This window comes from Macaca fascicularis, chromosome 5 (assembly GCF_037993035.2).
Source record: "Macaca fascicularis isolate 582-1 chromosome 5, T2T-MFA8v1.1".
NCBI classification, from domain to species: domain Eukaryota; kingdom Metazoa; phylum Chordata; class Mammalia; order Primates; family Cercopithecidae; genus Macaca; species Macaca fascicularis.
Window position 1 is genome coordinate 76,895,579 of NC_088379.1, and position 21,902 is coordinate 76,917,480.

Genomic DNA, 21,902 nt, shown 5'->3' on the forward strand with positions numbered 1-21,902 from the left:
GTCAACTTCCAAGGCTCAAGTGATCCTCCTGCCTCAGCTCCCCAAGTAGCTGGGACTATAGGTGAGCACCACCACACCCAGCTAATGTTTCCATTTCTTATAGAGAGGGGGTCTCCCCTGTTGCCCAGGCTGGTCTTGAACTGCTGAGCTCAAGCGATCCACCCACCTCAAGCTCCCAAAATGCAGGGATAACATGCGTGAGACACTGTACCAGCCACCCCACTTTAACGTTTTTAAACTTTCTGGCTTGTGAGCTGAGAATGTATTACCTAGCCAAAAATTATGCTTTAAAAAATCTTTTTTTCGAATTTTTCTTCTACTGAGATAACAGTTAAAAAGAACAAGTACTATAATGATGCTAATAAATTTCTAGAACACAAGATATAAATGAGACAAGTTTAAACAGCTTTAAAAGTTTAAGTTTTTGGCTGAGCACAGTGGCTTACGCCTGTAATCCCAGCACTTTGGGAGGTTGAGACAGGCAGATGGCTTGAGCTCAGGAGTTTGAGAACAGCCTGGGCAACATGGCCAGACCCTATCTCTCAAAAAAAATTGTTTAAAAAGTTTAAGCTTTTGCTTCAATTTTTTCCATCTCATTTATCAGAAGTAGCTGAGGGAATAAAGAGAGGAGATGTAAGGGGTGGCCAAGGAATTGAGAGCTAGAAGAAAATAAGATTTGCATTAGTAGATATGGAGAATAGAAAAGGCAGCTACGAAAATACACTAGATTCAACTAAGAATTCTGTTTTTTTTTTTTTTTTTTTTTTTTTTTTTTTTCAAGACAAGAGTCTTACTCTGTCATTCAGGCTGTGGTGCAGAGGCGCAATCTCAGCTCACTGCAACCTCTGCCTCCTGGGCTCAAGCGATGTGGCCTCAGCCTCCCGAATAACTGGGATTACAGGCGCGCGCCATCACACTCGGCTAATTTTTGTATTTTTAGTAGATGCGGGATTTCCCCCATGTTGGTCAGGCTGGCCTCAAACGATCTGCACGTCTCGGCCTCCCAAAGTGCTGGTGGGAGCCATCGCGCTCGGCCACTACTAAGAATTCTATATGCGCAAAGAAACAGATTTTTTTTTTTTTTTTTTTTTTTTTTTTGAGACGGAGTCTCGCTCTGTCGCCCAGGCTGGAGTGCAGTGGCGCGATCTCGGCTCACTGCAAGCTCCGCCTCCCGGGTTCACGCCATTCTCCTGCCTCAGCCTCCCGAGTAGCTGGGACTACAGGTGCCCACAACCGCGCCCGGCTAATTTTTTGTATTTTTAGTAGAGACGGGGTTTCACCGTGGTCTCGATCTCCTGACCTTGTGATCCGCCCGCCTCGGCCTCCCAAAGTGCTGGGATTACAGGCGTGAGCCACCGCGCTCGGCCGAAACAGATATTATACATTGGTCCAGTGTAGCAGAATACATATCATCTGAGAACTGTGACATTGTGAGAACTGTGACACTGTGAGAAGAGGAAATTTAAACGCCATCCTTTAAGACAATTTACTTTGACTTACAAACAGCATGAAGAAATGTCAGACTAAACCGAGTCCCCCCACCCTCCCCCCGATATTCTCTGTCCCGATATATTTCCAGGGCCTTCCACACTGCCTGACACAGGCTGACATTCAACACTTCAGCTATTCAGTAAGTCGACTGTGGCTTTAAGGAAAAATTTTAAAGGGTGCTCTTTGCTTCAAATTCAAAACCACGGAATTTATCTTACGGTTCTGCACGCTACTTCACTACAGGAAGCGAGGATCAGATCTAAGGGAACGAGAAAGTGCAGAGAGCAGCAGTGAACCTAACCGGGAACATTAACGCTGTGTTCCCTGCACCCTCTGCCTCTCCCTACCCCAGTTTCGTTCCCGGCCTGAAAGGTGTGGGAACAAGGCTAGGGACTGTCCGGCCGGCGGGAGGGAAGGCCCCAATCATCAATCCAATCAGTTCCCCAAGCTTCCCTGCTGGACCGCCGTGGCATGTGTTTCACCTACCCTCATCCGCGTCGTACATATTGCCAAACGGTTCCCGAGCTCCTAACTCGAAATCAAAGACAAAAAGCGCGCAGAAGCCACCAGCGCCGGGAGCTAAAGACCAAGTAACTTCCGTCTCCGACGTTCCCAGAATACTGTGCGTCTCACACAAGAGGCCGCCCACAGGGACGCCAATGTTAGGATCTGCGCCTGCGCAAATTGTAGGGCAAGCTTGGGCGGGAGTTGGGTTGCACACGCGCAAATTGTGGGCCGCCGCTGCCGGTGGCTGATTGAGAGGACAGCTCCCGCAATCTGCTGTCGCATCCGTCCCGTTAATGTTTTATTTCTGCTTGTTTTTCAATGTCGTTGCACAAATAACGACACCTGAAAACAAAGCCAAGTATACTTATTAATAAAAAGTGCTCGTTCTGTGAATCCGCGACATTGGGATGCTCAATTGATTTGCCTTTATAAAGACCAAAACACGAAGCAATTTTTATTTTTATTTATTTATTATTTTTTGAAATGGAGTCTCGTTCTGTTGCCCAGGCTGGAGTGCAGTGGAGCGATCTCGGCTCACTGCAACCTCCGTCTCCCGGGTTCAAGCGATTCTCCTGCCTCGGCCTCCCAAATAGCTGGGATTACAGGCGCGCGCCACCACGCCCGGCTAATTTTTGTATTTTTAGTAGAGACGGGGTTTCACCACATTTGCCAGGCTGGTCTCGATCTCAGGTGATCCGCCCGCCTCGGCCTCCCAAGGTGCTGGGATTAGAGGCGAGCTGCCCGCTCGCCTACCGTTCCAGCCACGCGCCCGGCCAGAAGCTCCGTTTTGTTTTGTTTTGTTTGAGACGGAGTTTCGCTCTGTCGCCCAAGCTTGAGTGCAGTGGCGCGACCTCGGCTCACTGCAAGCTCCGCCTCCCGGGTTCACGCCATTCTCCTGCCTCAGCCTCCTGAGTAGCTGGGACTACAGGCGCCCGCCACCACGCCCGGTTTATTTTTTGTATTTTTAGTAGAGACAGGGTTTCACCGTCTTAGCCAGGATGGTTTCGATCTCCTAACCTCATGATCCGCCCGCCTCGGCCTCCCAAAGTGCTGGGATCACAGGCGTGAGCCACCGCGCCCGGCCCGGAAGCTCCTTTTTAAATGTGATTTATTACGGGCGGCTTGGGCTAGCAGTGAGGCGTTAAGCCTGAAAGTGAAAAAACTCAAAACGCTCATCGCTCTCTTCTGCCCATCTAGCTCAATCCTCCAGTGCCTCCAATGCCTTTGCTATAGCTTTAAGTAGGTTATCAGTCTCGGCGCTTAAATCGCGAGAACTCACGAGATTAGACGCAAAACTAACCAGGACAGCTCCCAAGTACCCACTCGCTTTCGTCTCGGTTCTAACACGCGCGTCGCCTCGGGCCCTAGTACGCGTGCGCGCTTGTGACTCCGCCCCTTTGCCTGGAGCTATTTCCTCATGCTGCCCGCTCGCCTGCAGTTCAGGCTGCTGAGCCTTTTCTTTCGTGGATTCGCTCCCACGGCAGCGCGCCATGGCCTCCGGGAGCCGCTCTTGGGGAGGAGGCGCGCTGCCGCCTCCTCCTTCCAGCACTCATCGAGTCTGGGACGCGAGCTTCCTTATGACCCCGTGGACACGGAGGGCTTTGGAGAAGGTGCTGACATGCAGGAGCGTTTTCTGTTCCCGGAGTACATCCCGGAGCCGGAGCTGGAGCCCACCCGCGAAGAGCAGCTGCAGGAGCTCCAGCAACAGCAGGAGGAGGAGGAGCAACAGAGGCAGCAGCGGCGGGAGGAGCGGCGACAGCAAAACCTACGGACCAGGCCCCGGGAGCACCCGGTCGTGGGGCACCCGGACGCGGCAGTGCCGCCCAGCGGCGTGAACTGCTCGGGCTGCGGGGCAGAGCTGCACTGCCAGGACCCCGGCGTGCCCGGCTACCTGCCCTGCGACAAGTTCCTCCGCACGGCGGAGGCAGACGGCGGGCTGGCGCGGACCGTGTGCCAGCGATGCTGGCTGCTGGTGCACCACCGGCGCGCTCTACGCCTGCAGGTGAGCCGCGAGCAGTACCTGGAGCTGGTGAGCGCCGCGTTGCGGCCGCCGGGGCCTTCCCTGGTTCTCTACATGGTGGACCTGCTCGACCTGCCCGACGCCCTGCTGCCCGACTTGCCCGCGCTGGTGGGCCCCAAGCAGCTGATCGTGCTGGGAAACAAAGTGGACCTCCTGCCCCAGGATGCTCCTGGCTACCGGCAGAGGCTGCGGGAGCGACTGTGGGACGACTGTGCCCGGGCCGGGCTCCTGCTGGCCCCTGGCCACCAAGGGCCACAGATCCCCGTCAAGAACGAGCCACAGGACGGGGAGAATTCGAATCCGCCGAACTGGTCCCGCACGGTGGTCAGAGACGTGCGACTGATCAGCGCCAAGACCGGCTATGGAGTGGAAGAGTTGATCTCTGCCCTTCAGCGCTCCTGGCGCTACCGTGGGGACGTCTACTTAGTGGGCGCCACCAACGCCGGCAAATCCACTCTCTTTAACACGCTCCTGGAGTCCGATTACTGCACCGCCAAGGGCTCCGAGGCCATCGACAGAGCCACCATCTCCCCTTGGCCAGGTGAGTTTTAGGAGGCTCTCTCCCTCTTCGTTTTCTGACAAGGTGGACGTCTGGTCCTAGCTGAGGCACCGACTACATCCTCCCTTAATGTCCACTACGGGCTGCCGGTACCCTTCCCTTTACAAATTCTCTCCCCACTCTGGTCATACCTCTCTTCTGTGTCAGCTTACTGCTAGGAAAAATTCAGGATGTGTTGTAGTAATTTTCTAATTACAGTGTTTATGGAGCACTTCTCTGTTCCCAGTCGCTAGGCACTGGAGATAGACCAGGGAACAAAACAAAGTTCCTGTTCTGGAGATCTGCTTTGTAACTTCTTTGTATATTGTTTCAGAAAGTGTGCGCCCTTTTTACTGTCTGAACCTAATGAAATTTGTGGGTTTTTTTGTTTGTTTTGGTTTTGAGACAGAGCCTCACTCTGTCGCCTAGGCTGGAGTTCAGTGGCGTGAGATCTCAGCTCACTGCAACCTCCTCCTCCGGAGTTAAAGAGATTCTCCTCCCTCAGCCTCCTGAGTAACGGGGATTACAGGCACACGCCACTATGCCCAGCTAATTTTTGTAATTTTAGTAGAGACGGGGTTTCACCATGTTGGTTAGGCTGTTCTCTAACTCCTGACCTCGTGATCCGCCCGCCTCGGCATCCCACAGTGCTGGGATTACAGGCGTGAGCCGCCGCACTTGGCCTAATTTTTGTATTTTTAGTAGAGATGGGGTTTCACCATGTCGGTCAGGCTGGTCTCGAACTCCTGGCCTCACGTGATCTGCCCACCTTGGCCTCCCAAAGCGCCGAGATTACAGGTAAGCACCACCATGCCCAGCTAATTTTTGTATCTTTGGTAAAAACAGGGTTTCACCACGTTGGCCAGGCAGGTCTCCAACTCCTGACCTCAAGTGATCTACCCACCTCATCCTCCCAAAGTGCTGGGATTACAGGTGTGAGCCACCACTCCTGGCTCATTAGTGCAATTTGATGTGTGGCTTCGCTGGGCTCAGTGGCTCACATCTGTAATTCTAGCTTTTTTTTTTTTTTTTTTTGAGAGGGAGTCTGGCTCTGTCGCCCAGGCTGGAGTGCAGTGGCCGGATCTCAGCTCACTGCAAGCTCCGCCTCCCGGGTTTACGCCATTCTCCTGCCTCAGCCTCCGAGTAGCTGGGACTACAGGCGCCCGCCACCTCGCCCGGCTAGTTTTTTTTTGTATTTTTTAGTAGAGATGGGGTTTCACCGTGTTAGCCAGGATGGTCTTGATCTCCTGACCTCGTGATCCGCCCGTCTCGGCCTCCCGAAGTGCTGGGATTACAGGCTTGAGCCACCGCGCCCGGCCGCTTTTTTTTTTTTTTTTTTTTTTTTTTTTTGAGACAGAGTCTCACTCTGTCGCCCAGGTTGGAGTGCAGTGGTGTGATCTCACCTCACCGCAACCCTTGCCTCCCGGGTTCAAGCAATTCTCCTGCCTCAACCTCCCGAGTAGCTGGACTACAGGCACACACCACCACACCCAGCTAATTTTTTGTATTTTTAGTAGAGAGGGGGGTTTCACCATGTTGGCCAGGATGGTCTGGAACTCCTGACCTCAAGTGATCCACCCGCTTGGGACTCCCGAAGTGCTGGGATTACAGATGTGAGCCACCACGCCCAGCCAGGTTTAAATTTAAGTTTACAAAACTGACTGCCCTATTTGTTCCCTTGAAACCAGAGTTTCATTTAGTAAGCTGCTCTTCTCTGTCTTGCACTTTGAATTTTACACAAATATTACTTTTATACTGAATGGTAATGTGATGAAAATTGAAAGAAATCGGGCCTATAGATTTTGGATTCAAATTCTGGTTTCCCCTGTGAGCTAATCTCTTAACCTATTTCCTCATTTGTAAAGTGTCAGTAATTTTATGTTTTATTACAGTAACCGACACAGTGTAGATCTTCAAAAATGTTCATTTTCTTCCCCCTTATTCCCTTTTCTAAAGATGTATTTATTCTGTGTATTTCAGGTACTACATTAAACCTTCTAAAGTTTCCTATTTGCAACCCAACTCCTTACAGAAGGTTTAAAAGACATCAAAGACTTAAAAAAGATTCAACTCAAGCTGAAGAAGATCTTAGTGAGCAAGAACAAAATCAGCTTAATGTCCTGAAAAAGCATGGTTATGTCGTAGGTAAGCATCCTCTATGGGAAAACCCTGGTTGGTATTATGCTAAAATTCTTTGTTAAGCAACGTGAAATACGGTTGTCCAAGGCTAGCCAGTTTTTGTGGGGAGAGACTGCCTTCCTCGTTCTGCAACAAAGAGGCCTTTTAGCACTCAGGCTACTATTTGGAAACCCAGAGCGGTACAGGTAGTAAAAGTTTTTACTCCATGCAGCAGCTTTAGATTAGATTGTCTGTCTTTCCTTGGTATATCTTTTCAGGCTTTCTTTAAAACAGTTTGATTTCCACACACACTCACCCCTGCCACTCCATGTACACCGCCAGACACACACTTGATGATTGCAAGAGTTTGACTCCCATTGCTTTTTGGAAGAAAAAAAAGTATCATTGTTGTCTCACTTCCCTACACTGTAATCTTAGTAACTTGTTTGAGGGAAACATAAAAATTATGTCTGGAGTCAAAAGTATTAAAGGAGTGACTGATAACCTTACTATAACTTGTTCTAGGAAGGGTTGGAAGGACATTCTTGTATTCAGAAGAACGGAAGGATACAGTTCCCTTTGAGTTTGATGCTGATTCACTTGCCTTTGACATGGAAAATGAACCTGTTATGGGTACGCACAAATCCACCAAACAAGTAGAATTGACTGCACAAGATGTGAAAGATGCCCACTGGTTTTATGACACTCCTGGAATTACAAAAGAAAACTGTGTATGTATTTGGTTTCCTTTAGAAACATTTACTTTCTTTTTCTTTTTTAATGGGTTTATATTGCTTGCTGCTCATATATAGCCAATTTATCAAGACAGGGGAATTGCAATAGAGAAAGAGTGTAATGCATGCAGAGCCAGCTAAATGGGAAACTGGAGTTTTATTACTAGTCATATCAGCCTCTGAAACATTTACTTTCAATTGTACAAGTACCGCTGTCTTAATTGGCAGAAAACAGGAAAAGAAGTATACTTCCATTTTAGACTCAGTTCTGATTCATTCATAAAAGCTGTTTAAGGGTGAATCTGTATGCCCTCAAGTTCTCTGTTCCATTTGATAGACTTCATTGCTGACAACCAACTTATTTCTTATCATTGTGATTGTTACCTTAGTTAGGGAAACATTTACAGAAGCCTAGGTTTTGAGATTGGAAAAAAACATAAATATCACTGAAGTCCACCTCCCTAGTTCCTGCTTGAATTACCCCTATAACATATCCATCAAGGGGTCCTCCATCTTGAACTGACAGGAGTGACTCACCATTAACTGAAACTGTGCCCCGTCACCTTCCAAGGTAACTCATTTGGGTCTTTGACCTTCTCTTTATATTGAGTGTACTGAGCTGAACAGTCTCCCTGTAACATGCACCCATTGTTCCCTAAAGCCATATGGGACTAACGTAATACCTATTTCCCTTGCCAGACTTTGAAATATTTTAAAGTGTAACATCCCATCTCTTCTTCACCTATCCCTCCCTTTTCTTCTCTTTCATTAGTTCATCCAGCAAACATTGAGCATTTACTGTGCTGACAATCTGGATTATTTGTCTTCATTTCCTACAGCTGTGCTCCCTGAGAAACAGGCTATTCATTGACCCAGGCCTCTTCAGAATGTTTTCTATGTTTGTTCTTAAAGTTTGACACTGAGAACGCAGTGCTCTCAGGTGAGCATGATTTAGAATAGCATTAACTCCAGCTGGGCACAGTGGCTCACACCTGTAATCCCAGCACTTTGGGAGGCACAGGCAGGCAGATCACAAGGTCAGGAGATCAAGACCATCCTGGCTAACACGGCGAAACCCCGTCTCTACTAAAAATACAAAAATAGCCAGGCATGGTGGCAGGCGCCTGTAATCCCATCTACTGGGGAGGCTGAGGCAGGAGAATGGCATGAACCCAGGAGGCAGAGCTTGCAGTGAGCTGAGATTGCGCCACTGCACTCCAGTCTGGGTGACATAGCGAGGCTCCTTCTCAAAAAAAAAAAAAAAAAAAAGAATAGCATTAACTCTACCTGTCTTGTTCCTATGCCTCTCTTTAATCCAACTGCTCATGGACAACTTTGGGACTCATAGGTAACTTTGACTTTGTCTTGTTAAATTCAGCCTATATCTTACTCTGTTAAATATTCATTAAATCTCATTACTTTCCCTTGCCTTGCCTTTGCGTTGCAGTTTGGATCTTCATTCAGATCATTGATTGACTCAAATGTGCATCCAGGATACAGCCTCACAAGAGATTCATTAATCACTTCCTTTGAATCTGGTTACTGACCAGTTTCTGATTATTCTAATTATCTCTGTGTCTCCCTACAAAACCACATTGGTTTCTTAGGTACTTTTCTTGGCCTTGTCAGTAACACTTACAGTTACATTCTCAGAATTGTATTCTATTTGGTGTCCCCTGTCACTGAATCATACAGACCTTTTAACTTTTATTGCCCTCCTAGAATAATTGCTAATGCCATCTTTTCTTCCTTAGCAGTCCAAAAGTTCAGAACTGCTTTCTAATAATATTCTATCACTTTAGCTTAATGAACTAATTCTTCCTCCCCACAACTTTTTTTTTGAGACGGTCTCCCCCAGGCTAGAGTGCAGTGGCGCAATGATCTTGGCTTACTGCAACTTCTGCCTCCTGGGTTCAAGCAATTCTCCTGCCTCAGCCTCCCAAGTAGCTGGTTTTAGAGGCATGTGCCACCACACCCGTCTACTTTTTGTATTTTTACTAGAGATGGTTTCACCAGGCTGGTCTTGAACCCCTCACCTCAGGTAATCCACCCACCTCGGCCTCCCAAAGTGCTAGGATTACAGATGTGAGCCACCACGCCCAGACTAATTCTTCCCTCTCAGATGCTGTTAGATCAGGCATAGCAGTTACTTAAGTCATATACCCTCTATGAAAGAGTTGTGTCAGAAAGGCAAGAATTTGCAAAATATTCTAGACAGCAGAATGAGAACCCCAAATTTTTAGATATAAATGTCTGTCAGCACAGGTAGTTTTCTTCTCTGTTAGTTTACAGATACACTTATTTGCTGTCTTAAACCAGGATTTCCCAAACTGAACCAAGTATCTCTGTTGTGAATGGAAGTATTAAGACTCAGGCTGCGCACCGTGCCTTACGCCTATAGTCCCAGCACTTTGGGAGGCGGAGGTGGGAGGATTGCTTGAGCCCAGGAGTTTGAGACCAGCCTGGGCAACATGCCAAAACTGTATCTCTACTAAAAATACAAAAAATTAGCTGGGCATGGTGGTGCATGCCTGTAATCCCAGCTACTCAGGAGGCTGAGGCACAAGAATCACTTGATACACTTATTGGGAGGCAGAGGTTGCAGTGAGCTGAGATCTTGCCACTGCAGCCCAGCCTGGGCAACAGAGGGAAACCCTGTCTCAACAAAAAAAAATAAACAGAGAGACAAGGTTTTCCCTGTTGCCCAGGCTGGAATGCAGTGGCATGATCAAGTAACTACAAAGTCCTGGGCTCAACCAATCCTCCCACTTCAGCCTCTCAAGTAGCTAGGGCCACAAGTACACACCACCATGTCCAACTAATTGTTTAGTTTTTGTAGCGACAGGACCTTGCTATGTTGCCCAGTCTGGTCTAGGCTGGAGTGCAGTGGTGGAATCTTGGCCCACTGTAACTTCTGCCTTCCTGGCTTAAGCGATCCTCCACCTCAGCCTCTAGGGTAGCTAGAAACTACAGACACACACAACCCCGGCTAATTTTTGTATTTTTCATAGAGGTGGGGTTTTGCCATGTTACCCAGGCTGGTCTCAAACTCCTGAGCTCAGCTGGGCGTGATGGCGCATACCTCTAATCACAGCACTTCAGGAAACCAAGGCAGGTGGATCACTTGAGGTCAGGAGTTCGAGACCAGCCTGGCCAATGTGACAAAACCCCATCTTTACTAAAAATACCAAAAAAAATTAGCCAAGCATGCTGGCGCATGTCTGTAATCTCAGCTACTTGGGAGACTGAGAAAGGAGAATTGCTTGAACCTGGGAGGCAGAGGTTGCAGTGAGCCAAGATCGTGCCACTGCACTCCAGCCTGGGTGACACAGTGAGACTCCATCTCAAAAAAAGAAAAAACTCCTGAGCTCAAGGGATCTGCCTGTTGCTGCCTCTGGAAGTCCTGGGATTACAGGCATGAGCCACTATCGACTGACCTGCAAATGGCTTTTAATGTGCCTTTTCAAACACAAATAATGAAGAAAACTATTTGTAGCTCCCTTATTATTTTCTTGTGATGTATCATTTCTATTTTTTATTTTCTTGTTATTCTTTTTTTTTTATTTGAGACGGAGTCTTGCTGTGTCGCCCAGGCTAGAGGGCAATGGTGCGATCTCGGCTCACCACAACCTCCGCCTCCCGGATTCAAGTGATTCTCCTGCCTCAGCCTCCCGAGTAGCTGGGATTACAGGTGTGCACCACCATGCCCGGCTAATTTTGTATTTTTAGTAGAGACGGGCTTTCTCCATGTTGGTCAGGATGGTCTCTTGAACTCCCGACCTCAGGTGGTCCACCCGCCTCAGCCTCCCAAAGTGCTAGGATTACAGGCGTGAGCCACTGTGCCCAGCCTCTTGTTATTCTTAAAAAGGAAGTTTACAAGTTTTGTGTCCAATTTGTACCTTCTTTATTCTTTTTTAACCAGAATTTGATTCCTTAAATCTTTCCAGAATCTTGTACTTCTGTCTTTCCTTTTCTATTTTTCTCTAGTCTCTCTAGGAACTTGTCATCCTTAGAAGGGATTTATGATAAATTATAGGGATAAATTATAAATCCTCTATGTTATAAGCATAGGGGATTTATAACTTTTTCTCATTCTCTGCTGAATATTTGGGATAAATAAGGAAATTGAAGACCAGAATTTAGAAAGAGGTTTTTCAGCCACTTTACTTGCTCCTAGAATGGGGTGACCATTTTGCATTTAATGCATGCAACTTACCACTAGGGCATGAGGTCACATATACCATTACTTTAAGCTGAAATTGCTCCTCCCCACAAGCCTTGATAAGGAGAACATATATTTTCTATCTTGGTATTGAATCAACATGTTTTCAGGTTCACATTAATTTTGACATTTAGGGAATGCTGCTGACATAGGAAAGTCTCATACACCTATAAAGTTATTTTGCCATTACTGTAGATTAAGTTGTAAAACAAAGGTAGAGCCATCAGATTGAGATTAATTTTGACAGGAAGAATCTATATAAATTTGATGTGTAGCAAACTGACATAATTTAGTTTATTTTGAAGTCTGGCATATTTTTCTTCACTTTTTATTTTACAGGTAAATCGTAATATATTTTCAATAAAAGTATTTTTCTTAAAAAAATCTGCCATTTGCTTCACAGATTTTAAATCTTCTAACAGAAAAAGAAGTAAATATTGTTTTGCCAACACAGTCCATTGTTCCAAGAACTTTTGTGCTTAAACCAGGAATGGTTCTGTTTTTGGGTGCTATAGGCCGCATAGATTTCCTGCAGGTAAGTAAAGTCTGTACCATTAAAAACTGATTTTAAAATATTGGGATTCACTTTAAGGAAGCAGATATATGAACAAAACTGACAAAATGTTGATAACTAAGCCATGATTGTATAGGGTTTAATTTGTTTTTATGTTTAAAAATTTCTGTAATAAAAACTTGGGGATGGCTGGGCATGGTGGCTCACGCCTGTAATTCCAGCACTGTGGGAGACTGAGGCAGGCTGATCACTTGAGGCCAGGAGATCAAGACCAGCTTGGTCAACGTGGTGAAAACCCATCTCTACTAAAAATACAAAAATCAGCTGGGCGTGGTGGCGCACTTGTAATCCCAGCTACTAGAGAGGCTGAGGCAGGAAGATCACTCGAACCTGGGAGGCGGAGGCTGCAGTGAACTGAAATCGCACCACTGCACTCTAGCCTGGGTGATGGGGTGAGACTCCATCTCAAAAAAAAAAAAAAAAAAAAAAAAAAAACTTGGAGAAAATAAATGCCCTACTCCCTCATCCCCCCCAAAAAGTGCTAGGTCTTAAAAACTATGTTTTCAATTGAGTACCCCACACAGCTTGGCATTTAAAACAAGATACTATCCCTATTCTGTGGGACAGAGTCAAATCTATGGGATAAAGTCAAACCTTTAGGTACAGGGTTACAGGCATTAAATTAATTCCACACTTTGTTTCCCATGATATGTGTGTTTTTATGCATATCCTTTTTTGTTTGGTATTCATTTATTTAGCATCTAGAGATTTTGGAGTGTCTATGGAATTGTTCTCCCTTTGCTAAAGTGAAGAGAAAAAAGGAAAATGAAACATGGATATGTCCAACAACACAATACACCTTACAGGCCATCACTATAGCACATTTCTTGGGTTTTGTGTTTGCTCATACTTTGTTAGAAATTTTGCTTTACACACTTAGAACCCTTATATATTTCGTTTTGGGAGGTTGTTGGTTTTTTGTTTTGGGGGGAGTTGGTTGTTTTTGTTTGTTTGTTTGTTTTTGAAACTCTGTTGCCCAGACTGGAGTGCAGTGATAGTTATGGCTCACTGCAGCCTCAACCTCCTGGGCTCCAGTGATCCTCCCACCCCAGCCCCGCAAGTAGCCGGGACTACAGGCACACATCACCACACCCAGCTAATTTTTGTATTTTTTATAGAGATGGGGTTTTGCCATGTTGCCCAGGCTGGTCTCAAACTTGAGCTCAAGGGATTCACCCACCTCAGTCTTCCAAAGTGCTGGGATTACAGGCATGAGCCACTACACCAGGCTTGCACCCTTATATATTTCATTAGAGCACATAAAATGTTAATATTTTAAACCTAACTTTACAGAGACAATTGAAGCAGATAGTATTTCCTTTTAATTTTTAATAATAGACACATTTTTTCAAAAATAGTATTGAGTCTGTCAAAGAAGTCATAGTTTCACATGAATTGCTGAAATGCACTGCTTCCGTATTGTGCCCCTGTTCTTAGTATAATTTGATTTACAGCTACTGCCATACCAGTACTTATAAAGGGAGTCTGATTGGGTTTTTGGTTTTTGTTTTTTGGGTTTTTTTTGATAGTTGATTGTACCTTGAATATGCAGGTTTTCCAAGTTTTTCACCAGGTCAAATGACTTCTTCCTTTCTTAAGGGAAATCAGTCAGCTTGGTTTACAGTCGTGGCTTCCAACACCCTCCCTGTGCATATCACCTCCTTGGACAGGGCAGACACTCTGTATCAGAAGCATGCAGGTCATACGTTACTCCAGGTAAGGCAACACACCTTAATGATTGCATGGTTATGGTTAGTATACACTGGAATGGTCCAATAGCTCTGTTAGGAAGGCCTTTGTTGGACAGAACTGTTATACAATATCTTGAGCTAGCTTTCCCTCACCTCATTCTCTTTGAGAATTCTGGCTATAAAGCACATTTGTGCTATATAGACTGATCCTAGAATAGCCACACAGCTGTTGTTTCTCTAGACTACACTGTCCAATTTGGTAGCCATTAGCCACATGTGGGTATCTAAATTTAAATATATTAGTGACAATTAAAATTTGCTCATGTTGGGCCAGGCGTGGTGGCTCACCCCTGTAATCCCAGCACTTTGGGAGGCCAAGGCAGATGGATGACAAGGTCAGGAGTTCAAGACCAGCCTGGCCAAGATGGTGAAACCCCATCTCTACTAAAAATACAAAAATTAGCCAGGTGTGGTGGTGGGTGCGTATAATCCCAGCCACTCAGGAGGCTGAGGCAGGAGAATTGCTTGAACCGGGGCGGCAGAGGTTGCAGTGAGCCAAGATCACGCCACTACACTCCAGCCTGGGTGACAGAGAGAGACTCCATCTCAAAAAAATTTTTGCTCAAGTTAGCCAGGTATGGTGGCATGCACCTATAGTCCATGTAGTCCCAGCTCCTCGAGAGGTTGAGGCAGGAGCACCACTTGAGCCCAGGAGTATGAGGCTGTGGTGAGCCATGATTATGCCACTGCACTGTAGCCTGGGTGACAGGGTGAAACCCTGTCTGTAAAAAAAAAAAAAAAGAAAAGAAAAGAAAATTTAAAATATGGCTGCTTAGTGTCACCAGCCACATTTTGAGTGCCCAATAGTGACATTGTTGCAAAAAGTTGTATAAACTGATAGCCTCATCACTAATACACACACATACACACACACACCATACTTTGGACAGTGAAGCTACAGTTCGCTGAACTCATCATCCTTTTTCCAGTTTTTATCTGTACCTGTGCTGACCGAGAATATCTTTCCACCGAATAACTTTGACTCATTTCTCAAAATATTGCTCATAATTGCTTATTTGTTTTTGTTGTTGTTTGTTTTATATATATATTGCTTCTTTGCTAATGTTTTCCTTGACTGAACGCATTCATTACTCCTTCCTTCACAACCATAGTACTTATAGATGCCTCACATTACATTTCTGACCTTGTATTTGCTTACATATTATTTACCCCTTTGATCTCCTTGGGGGCAGAAACCATACTGTGCAAAATCTATCTTTGTGTCCTTAGTGCTAAACACAGGAGAGATTTGCTAATGAATAGATGAATAAATTATCAGTTACGGCCAGGCACAGTGGCCCACTCCTGTAATCCCAGCACTTTGGGAGGCCGAGGCGGGCAGATCACCTGAGGGCAGGAGTTCAAGACCAGCCTGGCTAACATGGTGAAACCCTGTTTCTACTAAAAATACAAAAAATTAGCCTGGCATGGTGGCGCACACCTGTAATCCCAGTTACTCGGGAGGCTGAGGCAAGAGAATCACTTGAGCCCTGGAGGCGGAGGTTGCAGTGAGCTGATACCGTGCCATTGCACTCCAACTTGGGCAGCAAGAGCAAAACTCCGTCTCAAAAAAAAAAAAAAAAACTCAATTACTTCTCATCATGGAAACACCTGTAAACATAAAACTAAATCTTATCCATTATATATGGACCCTTAACTCATAAAGACCAGGCATTAATCTTGATGGCCACACTTGTAAGAACTGAGGTACTTGGAAGGACCGTGCCTTAATTGCCCAACATTAATCTATGTGAAGCCCTGTGGAAGATTCTAAAAACAGTGTCAGTGAAGCACAATTCTCCTGTCCAGAGGCTGTTGCCAGGTGCTTGCCCAATGTGTGGCGCAGGGCCCTGAGATTTGTAGGCTTCATCCCATCACAGAGTTCCCTTCCTTTTCATTTGACCCCAGAAGGGATTGTACTTTCTTTTCAACAGTTGAATATTTGAAAGGATTTTATTATTGATCCCTGTACAGAATTATCTTATCAGTGATTTACTTAATGTTAGAGTTCCAAGAAATTTAATTTGAACTTGTAAATATCTTTATTTCATTGGAAGGTTCCAATGGGTGGAAAAGAACGAATGGCAGGATTTCCTCCTCTTGTTGCTGAAGATATTATGTTAAAAGAAGGACGGGGGGGATCTGAAGCAGTGGCAGACATCAAGTTTTCCTCTGCAGGTAATTTTATGCCAAGCACTTTTTAAAAAGTGAATAAAAGGACGGGTGCAGTGGCTCACACGTGTAATCCCAGCACGTGGGAGGCCAAGGCAGGCGGATCACCTGAGGTCGGGAGTTTGAGACCAGCCTGACCAACATGGAGAAACTCAGTCTCCACTAAAAATACAAAATTAGCCGGGCGTGGTGGCGCATGCTTGTAATCCCAGCTACTCAGGAGACTGAGGCAGGAGAATCGCTTGAACCTGGCAGGTGGAGGTTGCGTTGAGCCGAGATCACGCCATCGCACTCCAGCCTGGACAACAAGAGCCAAACTCCATCTCAAAAAAAAAACCAAAAAGTGAATAAAGCAGCCTTACTGACAATTTTTTTAATAGAAAAGTGCCTTAACTGATGAGAGCTGATTATTTTAAGGTATACATACTAGTTTATTCATAAAATACAGCCTATTCTGAAAATAAGTTTGTACTTTTCATAAAAACGCATTGTATGCTAAAAATAAGGTGTGCCTACCTGTTCCCCTGGCTTCTCAGGAGGCTGAGGCAGGAGGATCGATTGAGCCCAGGAACTTGAGTTCAGCCTGGGTAACATAGCAAGATAGTTTCTTTAAAAATAATAAAATAATAAGAGAGTGAAAGAGAGTGACAGCCTTCTCTGATACTCCATTTTCAGCTTTGGTTTGGTATTTTTAATAAGATGACTGCTAACAGCCTTTTGTGTTGTGTCACGTGCCTGCATAGGTTGGGTTTCAGTAACACCTAATGTTAAGGGCAGACTGCATCTCCGAGGCTATACACCTGAAGGAACAGTTTTGACCGTCCGGCCCCCTCTCTTGCCATATATTGTTAACATCAAAGGAGAGCGCATCAAGAAAAGTGTGGCCTATAAAACCAAGAAGCCTGTTTCCCTTGTATTCAACGTGCGGAAGAAGAAAGGACAGATAGATGTATGAGACCGACCTTGTTCACTCCAGATATTAACTGTATTGAACACAAGAATATACACTGAAATTGTATTAAACATATTAAACATAAATAAAGCTCCCACTCTCACCCTTTTTTTTCTCATTTTTTTTCTTTTTTGAAACTGAGTCTCGCTCTGTTTCCCAGGCTGGAGTGCAGTGGCACGATCTCAGCTCACTGCAACCTCTGCCTCCCAGGTTCAAGTAGTCCTCCTGCCTCAGCCCCCCTAGTAGCTGGGATTACAGGCATGCACCACCATGCCCAGCTAAGTTTTGTATTTTTAGTAGAGATGGGGTTTCACCATGTTGGCCAGGCTGGTCTTAAACTCCTGACGTCAGGTGATCCACCCGCCTCAGCCTCCCAAAGTGCTGGGAATACAGGCGTGAGCCACTGCGGCCAGCCTCACCCTTTTCAAAGCTCTTAATAGTTAACTCTTTTTTTTTTTTTTTTTTTTTTTTTTTTTAAGTAGAGATGGGGTTTCACTGTGTTAGCCAGGATGGTCTCAATCTGACCTCATGATCCGCCCATCTCGGCCTCCCGAAGTGCTGGGATTACAGGTGTGAGCCACCGCGCCCGGCCAGTTAACTTTTTTAAACTGTTCAAGATTGTGCCTGTTCATAATGTATTCAGCTTATAAAAACAAGTTTATTTTTTTGTACAGTATGTATACGGTATGTATCTGTGACCCACATATATATAAAATTGGAGGCCTGCTACATTCAAGTTTCTCCCACTACTGTTGTTTCTTTTTTTTTTGAGACAGGGTCTTGCTCTGTCACCCAGCCTGAAGTACAGTGGTGCAGTCTCGGCTCACTGCAACCTCCACCTCCTGGATTCAAGCGACTCTCATGCCTCAGCTTCTTGAGTAGCTGGGATAACAGGTATGTGTCACCACCCCTGGCTAATTTTTGTATTAGTAGAGACAAGGTCTCACCAGGTTGTCCAGGCTGGTCTTTAACTCCTGGCCTCAAGTGATCCACCCACCGGCCTCCCAAAGTGCTGAGATTACAGGCATGAGCCACCATGCCCCACCTCATTACTGTTTTTTATGTTGAGACCAGATGTCATTTCTCTTATTTGGAGTTAGCAGCCAGCATATGAAAAAAATGGCAGGAAAATTAATTTCTCCAAAATACGTTGGCTTAAATAAGATAAAAGTGAGTAGGTGGCTCTGCTCCAAGGATCCGGCTGGTGGAACATTCCATGGCCATCTGTAGGTCTAAGGTGGCTGCCCAAGTTGTCATCCTTTCCCAGTAAGGGTGAAAAGGGAGAAAGCATGGAGAGCAAGCAGCTTCCCTATTTAAAAGAAGGGAGGAAAAGCTGGATGTTGCACACATCAGTTTACACAGTCCATAGGTCAAGTCACGTGGCCATACCCACCCATAAGGAAGCTGGGAAATGGAGGAGGAAATGGGAACCATTTGGGGTTTTTATTAAGGAAAAATGGGGAGAATGGATTCTAGAGAACAAGTAGAAATTTACCTTACACAATTTGACAATGTCGGAAAATCTTAGATAAAAAAGGATTCAAGGCCGGATGTAGTTGCTCACACCTGTAATCCCAGCACTTTGGGAAGCCAAGGCAGGAGAATCGTTTGAGGCCAGGAGTTCAAGATCAGCCTGGGCAACATAGTGAGACCCCCATCTTTATTATTATTATTATTATTATTTTTAATAAAAATGAATTGTAGGCCAGGCACAGTGGCTCACGCCTGTAATCCCAGCACTCGTGGGAGGCCAAGGCAAGTGGATCACCTTAGGTCAGGAGTTAGAGAGTAGCCTGGACAACATGGTAAAACCTCATCTCTACTAAAAACACAAAAATTAGCTGGGTGTGGTGGTGGGTGCCTGTAATCCCAGCTACTCGGGAGGCTGAGGCAGGAGAATTGCATGAACCCAGGAGGTGGAAGTTGCAGTGAGCTGAGATCACACCACTGCACTCCAGCCTGGGCAACAAGAGCAAAACTTCATCCCAAAAAACTAAACAAGATTTTTAAAAAGCTATGTCTTTCTAGCAACTGAGGTCTATTCTGCAACTGAGAGGACACTTTAACCATTTTATTTACATTTTGTCTTTATATGACTGAATAATATTACATCAGTCAAAAGTCTTTATTGGCCAGGCACAGTGGCTCATGCCTGTAATCCCAACATTTTGGGATGCCAAGGTGAGAAGATTGCTTGAGCTCACGAGTTCAAGACCAGCCTGGGCAATACAGCAAGACCTCATCTCTACTAAAACCCAAAAAAATTAGCCAGTCATGGTGCTATGTGCCTGTAGTCTCAGCTACTGGGGAGGCTGAGTCAGGAGGATCACTTGAGCCTGGGAGATGGAGGCTACAGTGAGCTATGATCACATTACTGCACTCCAGCCTGGGCAATAGAGTGAGACCTTGTCTAAAAACAGGAAAAAAGAGAAAGTCTACACCTTTTGTTATTCCTAGCTGAGTAAGTAGTACTACAACTGTGTCACGAACAACTGCCAAGTGAAGTCCCAGATCCTAATGTTGAAATAAGTGCTGGTAAGATAAGCTAGGCTGAAACGCAGTTAGAGCCATGAAATTCCTGAGAGGGCCATGTTCTCTGCCAACATATGGGAGTCCCCATGTATTTCACACTCTCCTGCCTTCTCCCCACTCTTCAGCCCTCTTCTAAGTCCTCTTAAACTAAATATAATGGAGAATTTTTTTAAGATGCAACTTGTAATGTTGTAGACCTTTTATAGTGTTTCAAAGTAAGTACTATTGGTATCTTGGGCAAGGTGGTTCTTTATGTATAAAACTGCATTTCAGGGAGGCCGAGACGGGCGGATCACGAGGTCAGGAGATCGAGACCATCCTGGCTAACACGGTGAAACCCCGTCTCTACTAAAAAATACAAAAAACTAGCCGGGCGAGGTGGCGGGCGCCTGTAGTCCCAGCTACTTGGGAGGCTGAGGCAGGAGAATGGCGTAAACCCGGGAGGCGGAGCTTGCAGTGAGCTGAGATCCGGCCACTGCACTCCAGCTCGGGTGACAGAGCGAGACTCCGTCTCAAAAAAAAAAAAAAAAAAAAAACTGCATTTCAGCCGAGTGTGGTGGCTCACGCCTGTAATCCCTGCACTTTGGAAGGCTGAGGCGGGTGGATCACGAGATGAGGAGATTTGAGACCATCCTGGCTAACATGGCGAAACCCCATCTCTACTAAAAATACAAAAATTAGCTGACTGCGGTGGCGTGTACCTGTAGTCCCAGCTATTCGGGAAGCTGAGGCACGAGAATCGCTTAAACCTGGGAGTCAGGTTGCAGTGAGGCGAGATGGCACCATCGCACTCCAGCCTGGCGACAGAGAGAGACTCTGCCTCAAAAAAAAATCAGCCAGACATGGTGGCAGGTGCCTGTAATCCCAGCTACTCCAGAGACTGGGGCAGGAAAATCGCTTGAACCTGGGAGGCGGAAGCTGCAGTGAGGCAAGATCTCACACTGCACTCCAGCCTGGGCAACAGAGCAAGATTCCGTCTCAAAAAAAAAAAAAAAGGAAAAGAAAGAGGGAGGGAGGGAGGGAGGGAAGGAAAAGAAAAGAAAAAAGAAAAACTGCATTTCTGTATGTCTGGTATCTCTCATCTCAGACACTGAATGCAGTAGCAACTCCCTCTGCCATCAGTCCTGGTGACAACTGGAAAGAGCCACCAACATCATATTACCTCTAGAGGGCGACAGCTTCCCAAATGGAGAAAATTGATTGGCAGTTGATTTCTAGTTTTTATTTTGGAGGGAATGAAATACCATTTATTTGTAAGTTAAAATTGTGGCTGGCCACGGTGGCTCACACCTGTAATCTCAACACTTTGGGAGGCCAAGGCGGGTGGATCACCCGAGGTCGGGAGTTCGAGACCAGCCTGACCAACATGGTGAAACCACATGTCTACTAAAAAAATACAAAATTAGCCAGGTGTGGTGGCACATGCCTGTGATCCCAGCTACTCGGGAGGCTGAGGCAGGAGAATGGCATGAACCCGGGAGGCAGAGGTTGCAGTGAGCTGAGATTGTGCCATTGCACTCCAGCCTGGGCAACAAGAGCGAAACTCCATCTCAAAAAAAAAAAAAAATTGTGGTCATTATATTTCTACCTACAGTTGAAAACAGGAGTTCACAGTTCAGAACTTAGGCTAGGATATTTAGGTACAATTAAAATGAAAAACAGGCAGGAAAAAAGTCAGCAAAGGGTGAACTGGGCCTTTGTGGAGAAACAATCTAAAAACTGACTACTAATCCCCTGACAACTTAGGAAAATGTACTTCAGAAAACAGGGCCAGGCACAGGGCTCACACCCATAATCCAAACACTTTGGGAGGCCAAGGCGGGAGGATCCCTTGAAGCCAGGCATTCAAGACCAGCCCTGGCAACATAGTTAAGACCCTGTCTCTACAAAAAAAAAAAAAAAAAAAATTTAGTTGCGCATGGTGACACATACCTGTAGTCTCAGCTATTCAGGGGGCTGAGGTGGGAAGATCCCCTGATTGAGCCTGGGAGGTTGAGGCTGCAGTAAGCCATGATTGCACCACTGCACTCCAGCCTGGGCGACACAGCAAGACTCCATCTCAAAGAAAAAAAAGCAGGAAAGAAAGCCAGCAAACGGTGAGAAAGATGCTCTATGCCTAGAATTAGTTGAGGACTTCTGCTGGGATCCGGTATTAATTTGTTCCATATTATACCTCCAGTCCAGTGCAGTCTAGGATCACTGCTAGGCTCAAGTACGTCCTAGTAGATTTTGCTTTAAGAAAGTTCCATTACTATATTAGTCTCTGAGGACACAGTAGTGCATTGCTTAGC

The 21,902-nt window shown here is 45.8% G+C and overlaps 2 protein-coding genes and 1 long non-coding RNA gene across 5 annotated transcripts in view; 1 reads left to right on the forward strand and 2 right to left on the reverse strand.

Moving 5' to 3' along the window:
• Positions 1 to 2,083, reverse strand: part of POLR2B (RNA polymerase II subunit B) — a 49,713-nt gene extending 47,630 nt beyond the window's left edge. For both annotated transcript variants that reach the window (XM_005555208.4, XM_005555207.4), the window contains exon 1: positions 1,978 to 2,083. Coding sequence is in view for 1 of the 2 variants with exons in the window: in XM_005555207.4 (XP_005555264.1) it covers positions 1,978 to 1,996 (19 nt within the window). In the remaining variant the exon portion in view is untranslated. The remainder of the gene's footprint in view (positions 1 to 1,977) is intronic.
• Positions 2,084 to 3,389: 1,306 nt separating this feature from the next.
• NOA1 (nitric oxide associated 1) lies at positions 3,390 to 18,086 on the forward strand. 2 transcript variants are annotated; one of them, XM_065545157.2, is made up of 7 exons: positions 3,390 to 4,559; positions 6,537 to 6,701; positions 7,200 to 7,405; positions 12,034 to 12,165; positions 13,804 to 13,920; positions 16,013 to 16,133; positions 17,856 to 18,086. In XM_065545157.2, the coding sequence occupies exons 1-7, from the start codon at positions 3,416 to 3,418 to the stop codon at positions 18,065 to 18,067; spliced, it is 2,097 nt and encodes a 698-aa protein (XP_065401229.1). In that variant the 5' UTR covers positions 3,390 to 3,415; the 3' UTR covers positions 18,068 to 18,086. The 2 variants fall into 2 exon arrangements, with proteins under 2 accessions (XP_065401229.1, XP_005555267.3); XM_005555210.4 differs by lacking the exon at positions 17,856 to 18,086 and adding an exon at positions 16,871 to 17,182.
• Positions 16,320 to 21,673, reverse strand: LOC135970938 (uncharacterized). The gene is made up of 3 exons (XR_010586872.2): positions 21,544 to 21,673; positions 16,644 to 16,710; positions 16,320 to 16,450 (listed from the first exon to the last, which is right to left on the reverse strand). It is a non-coding gene; the product is annotated as an uncharacterized lncRNA (long non-coding RNA).
• Positions 21,674 to 21,902: the final 229 nt, after the last annotated feature.

Bases quoted from the DNA above. Each gene is read 5' to 3' on its own strand.
- NOA1 (XM_065545157.2), top strand. From the start codon at position 3,416: ATGCTGCCCGCTCGCCTGCAGTTCAGGCTGCTGAGCCTTTTCTTTCGT. The intron at 12,166-13,803 runs GTAAGTAAAGTC...TCCTTTCTTAAG, and splicing joins GCCGCATAGATTTCCTGCAG to GGAAATCAGTCAGCTTGGTT. The intron at 13,921-16,012 runs GTAAGGCAACAC...TTTCATTGGAAG, and splicing joins CAGGTCATACGTTACTCCAG to GTTCCAATGGGTGGAAAAGA.